Consider the following 7,838-nt stretch of genomic DNA (forward strand, 5'->3'; position numbering starts at 1 on the left):
TTCTGCGGGGTTTGGGTTTTCTGGTAAGTTTTTTTGTTTTATGTCATTTTCATATTTGGTAAGTCATCACTTCAATTAACTCGCTTTCCTCTTTAACTCTGTCAGTGGCCAAAGAACCAAATACGTTTCTGGGCATTTAAAATCAGAATAAAATATTTAAAAGTTTTCAGGGGAAAATACCATGATGTTTAACCTGTTTCCAAATCTCAGGTTAAACTAGTTGAAATGCATAGATATGCATTTTAAAAATTCAAAACAAAAATGTACCAAGCAGTTGGTATGTTTTTAATTCATCCATTTTTATTAAAATATATTTTTAAAAAAAATTAAGAATAAAATTATTTTACAAACACAAACGTTTTGCCATTGGAGATTTCATGGGCCCAGGTTGGCAGAAGGTGCCGATGCCTAGTGCTGGCTCCACAGAGCTCCACACGTTCACCTCTGTAAGTACTGATTGTCCTTGCAGGCAGGCCTTTCCCCACCATGCGGCCAGATGCCAGTTTTTTCAATGGCCACTGCATGGCGAGGGTGAGGGGATTGATGATAGCTGAGACTCAGAGGACAGGGGGCCTTCCGTTACTTGGTTTCTCGTCCTGTGTGCTTAATATACAAAATGATTTTTAGTCTAGATTCCCTGTACGGTCCTTTTTTCAGTAGGGATTGTTCATTCACTAGTGCTGTGGTTCTTGAAGGTTTTGGTACTCCAGACACTGAGAATGCTTCTCAATTTATGCAGAAACATTCCAAGGCCACCCCTTTTCTTCACAGTGAGAATTAGCCTGTCCTCCCAACTCCACTCAGGCAGGTTTGTTTTGTTGTTTTTGTTGTTGTTTGGAACACAAGACATTTTCCATGTATTTAATTACGGTATTTTTTTTAAAGTCTCATTTATAAACGCCCTTTCTCCCCATAAAAGGACTCAGTGGCTATCTCTATGAACGTCACAACAGCCCTACAAGTGAAGCAGCCATATTATGGGAGTGGGGTGGAAGAACAGATTGAGATTGGGAGAAGCACTAGCCACATCCACATCTGTGGCCCAGGAAAAGCTCAAAACTGGCCACTCGGGCTCACCCTCTTGCAGCTTAAGCCTACATGCATCTTCCTGGAACACAGAGACCTGTCACCTTCTCTCCCCTCCCAGTTAGGCCTGGCTGAGCCCGTGGAGTTCTCCCCCCCTCCCCCGGGATCTGCATACTGTTGGCGACTTTGTAAATACAGCATACGTTTTCCTTGTGATTTGATTGTCACTGAGAATGAGGTGGCGAGACAGAGATTGGGACACACAGCACTAAATTGGCAGCATGGAGCACCGACTGCTCCTTGTGAACAACAGAGCTGAGGGAAGGCAAGAACAAGGCTGCTACCGTGCGCCTCTATTGGCAAGGCATTTGTACAAACAGTACCAGGCCAGCCTGCTAGACTGCTTCCCTGCACTCTGCATGAGTTGAAGTGTTCTTCCAATCGGGGGAGGCTGTGGAGACATCCCTGGCCAGCAACCTCCGTGTGGAGAGGTTCTCCTGGGCAAAAAAGGACATGTGAGCACCACAGGACAAATACAAATGGAGAGAAGCCTCTGAAGGAAGCAGAACTGAGCACAAACCATTTCCAAGGGGACATAGCTGTTGCCATGTAGGTTTGTATATGTGTGCATACTTGTATGCAAGGTATTTTACCACCCTGAGCACCAGGGAACGTTTAGCAAGCAAAGTCTCAAGAATATGGACTCTCGTCATGGTGCCGTTTCTTAGCTGCCATTTAAACACTTACGTCTCCCCTCTTGCAGAAACCTTGTGCTCCAGCAGGAGGCAGCCTGGGACTAGCACCACCCCTGTTTAAGGTTTGGTGCAATGCCAGGGCTGAGTTGGAAAGGAAGCCAGCACAAGCTGTGCGAAAGAATATCTCATAGTGCCCCTCTTCTCCCTGGAAGAGCCACAGGAAATTCTCCACCAAATTTAGGTGTAGGGAACCAAATGGTCATCTAATTCTGAACCTTCTGCTTTGGGAGTTAGACCCATTGCAAATAGTGTCATGTAACTAAATGTTAGGGACGTGGTAGTGCTGTGGGTTAAACTGCAAAGACTCTGGACTGCAAGGATGGAAGATCAGCAGTTCAAATCCAACGCTACGGAGTGAGCTCCCATCGCTTGTCCCAGCTCCTGCCAACCTAGCAGCTCAAAAGCATGTAAAAATGTGAGTAGATAAATCGGCACCACCATAATGGGAAGGTAACGGCGTTCTGTGTCTAGTCGCGCTGGCCACGTGACCATGGAAACTGTCTATGGACAAATGCTGGCTCTACAGCTTGGAAATGGGGATTAGCACCATCCCCTAGAGTTGGACATGACTGGACAAATTGTCAAGGGGAACCTTTACCTTTACCTAACTAAATGTTGTTGCTGTTTTCTGGATCTAAATATTTCTAGCACTCTTTTCAGCCTCCTCAGATCTGACTTTTTAAAAAGTCAAAATGTGAAAAAGTTAGCAAAAGCTGATTGGATGGAACATCTCATATTCTACCCTCTGTATGCATCCAGTGCATAGTCCTCTCCTGAGTGCTTCAAACAATACAATACGGTCAAGAGCCAGTAGTCGAAGCCCCTCTCCCCAACCATGCACAAGCCGTTGCAGAACTGGCATTTTTTATGCCACCCACTGAGGCCCTGGGCCATTCCTGGTTATCTCAGTCCACTCTGAGACCGATTGCTTGGTGGGAGTGGGGGGAACTGCTTGGCATCTAGTATGTCCTTGTACTGTAGTTCAGGGGTAACCATGCGCTGGCACATCTCCCGGGCTTTAGGGTCTAGGCTGGGCCGCAGGGCATAGCCCAGGATTGGTGCTTGCCCAAACTGGAAGGGACGGATGCGCTCATCAGTGATGTGGCCAGGCTCCAGCGGCCCCCCGCCCTGAAGGCAATGTTGCATGAGCTCTGCCTGGCGCTTTTGGAGAAGAGTCACTTCCTCGGCCATGCGGGCACGGCCAAAGTGGTTCACTCGTGCCCAGAAAGTCTGGTTGAAATGTGTATACAGCTGCCAGTCCAGGTTGTTCCACGCCCGGAGTCGAACAGCATCAGAAGGCTCCAAGGTGCGCACAGCCTGTGGGCTGCGGAGGTTCTGTCGGAAGGCCACCACGTCTTCGAGGCTCCAGCAAAGAGCATCACGTAGCAGGATCAGAGACTCATCCATGTATTCCATCAGCAGTACAAGATGGAAAACTCGCTGCAGTTCCAACAGGGCGTCCTTGATAGGGGCCAACCCTGGAACTGCTGGCGGATCAAGACCAAAGTCAAACCAGAGCAGATTGCGGGCATAGTGGTTGCCTCGCTCACCAAACCTGTAAAATCGCTGTGGGGAGGCTAGAAATTCTGCCAGAGAGCCAGCACGACGGAAAGCAGGGGCCACACCTCGATAGTAGGAGAAGGCCGATTCAGCCAGGGAAACGGGGTCCCGCACAATGGAGAAGTAGAAGCTGTCAGAGTGCATCACCTTCTGGACCTGGTGAGGGAGAGATGGCAGTGAACTGGGACACCATCGTCAGAGGGTGCAAAAAGGTGGACTCCTTACCTCTTAATCTCAGAGTTGGGGGGTGGTGGCACAGGCTTCTCCAGAAGCCAGGGCATGTAAGACTTCCCTGAGTCTTACGGGTCTGTGGTAGAGTTTCCTTGCTGCCAAGGAGCATGTCTCTGCACATGTTCTAACTCATTATAATTGCCTCTACTCTTTTTGATCTTGAAATGATCTTGGTTGAACAGAGTGCAGAGCTGTGCATTATGCCCCTGCCCACCCATGCCCTGGTCATGAAAAAGAAGCAAAGAAATCTAGGGAGCATTAGATGGATTTTAAAGGCCCAGATTCTCCTTCTTCAGGACCATGTTCATCCCTACTCCTCCTGACTGCCCCCCCAACACACCTCAAGCAAGTTGAAGCGCATATGATGACAAAGGATGTCGAAGGGACGTCCCCTGGGGTGCCAACCTTTCACCTTCCGAGCCTGGAAAAGATTAGGGTAGCTGAACTGGTAACGGGCAGGGAGAGCAAAGCGCAGGGCGTGTTCTTCCCCATAGCGGTGCAATATGTTGATGATGGTGCTGCTTCCTGTCTTGTGAGTCTTCAGGAAGACCAGGTGTTGCCGTGGCTGACATAGGAGAGTCCGGTTGGGTGGGTCTCCCTCTGCTGTGGTGGCCTCAGCTCTGGCTGGGAGAAGTCGAGACAAAGAAGCCCTGGAGGAAATCAGCAAAGGCATCAGCACTGCAGGGAGAACGTAGCCATGCGGCTGCAGAAAATTCTTCCCTTCTGGTGTTCCCCCCCCCAAAAAAAAGCTTCAGGGTGGAGGCAGTTTTGTTTTGCCTCCTCCCTCATCATTACTGGCCACAGTGTGGCCCTGCTGACCACATGGCACCCTGTGGCGCCCTGTGTATATCAGGGATGGCACAGAGCATTGGGCAGTAAGGGTGTTACCTCTTCTGGAAGGAGACCCCTAAGAGCTGGATGGTGAAGCCAATGGTCATGGACGTCGCCACAGCAGCCCAGAGCACATGCAAGCGGCAGCAGCAGCATCCAGAGAGGGCCTTCATCCTTTGGCTGGGCAAAAGGAGCAGTGTAACAGGAAAAAAGCAGAGGCCATGGGATTAGAACTCAGAACCTGAAGGTGGGACCTGTCCTGAGCCTGCCCTTCAGCTATGGCTTCGAGAGATCACGCAGCCAGCCAGCACCCTTGCCCTGCCCAAAGCCTAATGATGACTTGGCCACCTCGAAGAATAAATAGTAGCTGCTTTGGTGTTCTCTCAGCAATTTTCCCAGGGATGTCCTTGGAGTCTTTGTTCATGGGTGGGCGGGTGTTTGGGTGGGTGGATGTTCCCCTCAACAGCCCTCATTCAGTCAGGCCCAAGGGAACTGCCTCTGCTCAAGGCATGGAGGCCTCTTTCCTTCAGGCCCTTTGACCGAGTCCTCTGTTCCCAAAGGGTGTGGCGCCTGCCTGCCTGCCTGCCTGCCGCCTGCCACCTGCTGTGAAAGGCCGGATAGGATCTTGTGTGTTTTCAAACTAGAACCTGGGGCTCCAGGGCCAAAATCACGATCCAGTCAGGCACCGTAGGTCCTTCCCTCCCTCCCTCCCTCCCTGCCTCCCTTCCTCACCCCACTGCCTCATGGTTTCCAGCCATCCCAGCTTTTCGGGACTTTTCTGTGCTGCCCTCAAGGCGAGAGAGGTCTGGAGAGGACCGGGAGGAGCAGCCGCCCGCTCCCGTGCCCTGCTGCGCCCAGAGTCAGCGAAGCTGCCGGCCACTCCTTGACCCGCTGGCTGGCCCGCAAGGGGAAGCGTTCCCCTTCCCGCTCATTACACTGTACACAGCCCAACCCTAACCCTACCCATAATCATGAGAGTGACGTCAGGAGCTCAGGAGAGACGGATCCGGGCAGAGGCAGAGCCGGGCGCAGAGAAGCGCCTCTCTCAGCCTCCTCCGCGGTCCTCTGTCCTGAACCGCGCCGGGGAGGGGAAGCTTTCCTCCACGACACCACACCGCCCCTGCCCTCCCAAGCTCAGCCCTTCCCCAGACACCCGTGAGGCTCCCCCGCACGCCTTACTCGTGGGCAGGGTGGAAAGAAGCGTCTCCCCCCGCCACACGCCAGCCTGCCCCAGGCATCAGCACACCAACCCAGCCAGGTAGGCAGCGCTGAATAGGGTAGCTCTCGGCGAGGGCTTCCCTCCCGCCTCCGCACCACGTGGGGCGTCCCCTCCGGCCCTCTCCCCCGCTCGCCTCCGCCTCCGGCTGCAAGCCTGGCCCTTCGCCTCCTTGCGCCTGCCGCTCCTCATTAGCAACCAAACGGATTAGGAGGCCCGGCACCAGATGGCGGAGCCCTGCAGTGATGCATGGGGGCGGGGGAGGGAATATTTGGGGGGGGGGCGGGCATCGACGTCGCGGGAGGAAGAAGCCCCATCGATTCATCCATCCCCTCAGCTGACCGAGCTGCATTTACTCCCTCGCGGCTCTTGGGGTGGGGTCGGGGGGCTCCAGCGCTGTCTTCTGCGGGAGAGGGGGCGAGGATCGCAGGCAGGCCGGCCGGCTCCCGCACTTCGCCCCGTTACGGCCACCTTGTCCCAGGCCCCAAACCCTCCCCCCCCCAGGAAACACCTCCGCCTGGCAAGTCCTTCTCCCCTCCTAGCCGCGAAGCAACCGTCTGGACTTGGGAGGACGTTGCCCCTCCTGCCCAGAGTCCGCGGGGTGACCCGGGTGCGGAGGAGGGGCGGCAGGCCGACGTCCCACACGTGGCTCCATCGCTGCGGCTTCCCTGGCAGGCAGAGCAGAACAGCTGCTGGTCAGCTGTCCTGCAAGCACCAGGTCTTCCAAGGGCCTGGATCCGCGCCCGCCTGCCTGGGCCAGCAGCCCGTTCCTGCCTCTCCGCTCCCGTGGCGAGGCTGCTCGGGCGCTCTCCTCCTCAGCGCCAGGACTTGTTTACGAAGAAGAAAGAGACGGCGAGTCGTAGGTGCGTGGGGAGCCCTCTGGGCGCGTGCAGAGTGCCGCCGCTCTCGCTCAGGCTCCGTCAGGGTTCCAGCTACCCCATCTTGGGTCTTAGCCCCTTCTTGAACAAATTCGGATCTGGCCCCCCAACCCGCCTGCCTGGAACGCCTTGGTCGAGGCGGGGCCCTCTTCACTCCCAGCCCCAGCTTGCGCGTTGGCTTCCGCCACTCCCGCCTCCATCGCCATCCCTGTTCGCTCCGGCCCGGTCCACTGCGAACTCGGGGATGCTACCGACGGCTCCCCGCGAGGAGCGAAGGTCACATTTGCTCCCTCCATCCTCCAAAGGTGGGGACATTCGCCGCCGCCGCCCCCCCAACGGCAGCTCCCCATCCTATAGCGGCAAGAAGCCGGCCGCCCTCCGAAAGGGACTTACCCAAGAAGCGTCAGGAGGTTCCGTCAGATTCGTCCCCCGTGACTCCCTCGGCGCACCAGTTCCATGGAAAGGCACAGGGAACCCCCTGGTCCCTCCGGGGATGGTCTATCTGAGGAGGGCAGGAGGGCCCACTCTCGCGACGTCCGGGGCCCCGCTTCCACTGCTTTCCTTTCTTCTGGTCAACTTTTCCCCTCCTTCGGTTACTCCGCCCCTTCGTTCTTCCCAACTTTCCCCCCTCGCTCTCCCTTCTTCTTCTCTCCTCCTCCTCCCGCCCTCCCTTCGCGGCCTTTTGTGTGCTTCTCTCAGCCGCCCCGCGCCCCAGCCCCCTCCCCTCCCCGCTCCCACCCGCCCTCCCTGCCCGGCGAGGCGGCTGGGCCGAGGTTCCCCAGGAACCTCGTCCAGAGCAACCACTGAGACCCCCGCCCCCGCCCCGTCCTCCATTCTGCCCGAAGGCGCCTCTTTCCCGGTCCTACCGCAGGCGGGTCTGGTGGCGGCCGCGGGGGTAGCGGCCTGACTCAGCGCGCTTTCCTTCCCCGCTGGCGCTCTCCTTCCGAACGCGCGCTCCTTGCTGCCTGGGCGCGCTGCCCCCGTCGAAGAAGCCTTTGCTAAGGCTCCGCGATACCCATTTTATCGTCCTGAAAAGCACTTTTTCTCCGAGCAGCGAGAGATTAGAGCCAAGTTCGGCCCCCTCTCTTTACTTCTACACCTGCGCTCTTTGGGCCCATCCCATCTCTGGGGGCTGCGGAAGTTCAGGGAAAGAGGCAGAGAGGTCCTGTTGAAGACGTGCAGCCTCCTGGGGTTAAGGTGTTTCCATGCCCGGCTGCCAGGGGAAAATGCTGGGAAGGATGGCGAGCTTTCTTTGTGTCTCCAGGGCTGGTGTCCATTTGCTTCACCTTCTTTCTGCCTTGCCTCAACCCATTCTGGCCTGCTCATATTGGTAGCCCCTTG

General features: G+C 55.6%; 1 protein-coding gene across 2 annotated transcripts; it reads right to left on the reverse strand.

The window, feature by feature from the left end:
- Window positions 1-278: 278 nt before the first annotated feature.
- GAL3ST4 (galactose-3-O-sulfotransferase 4) lies at window positions 279-7,030 on the reverse strand. 2 transcript variants are annotated; one of them, XM_020790471.3, is made up of 4 exons: window positions 6,891-7,030; window positions 4,461-4,583; window positions 3,913-4,222; window positions 279-3,497 (listed from the first exon to the last, which is right to left on the reverse strand). In XM_020790471.3, the coding sequence occupies exons 2-4, from the start codon at window positions 4,574-4,576 to the stop codon at window positions 2,682-2,684; spliced, it is 1,242 nt and encodes a 413-aa protein (XP_020646130.1). In that variant the 5' UTR covers window positions 4,577-4,583; window positions 6,891-7,030; the 3' UTR covers window positions 279-2,681. The 2 variants fall into 2 exon arrangements, with proteins under 2 accessions (XP_020646130.1, XP_072833456.1); XM_072977355.2 differs by lacking the exon at window positions 6,891-7,030 and having other exon boundaries at window positions 4,461-5,122.
- Between the last annotated feature and the right edge of the window lie 808 nt (window positions 7,031-7,838).

This window comes from Pogona vitticeps, chromosome 6 (genome assembly GCF_051106095.1).
Source record: "Pogona vitticeps strain Pit_001003342236 chromosome 6, PviZW2.1, whole genome shotgun sequence".
NCBI classification, from domain to species: Eukaryota; Metazoa; Chordata; class Lepidosauria; order Squamata; family Agamidae; genus Pogona; species Pogona vitticeps.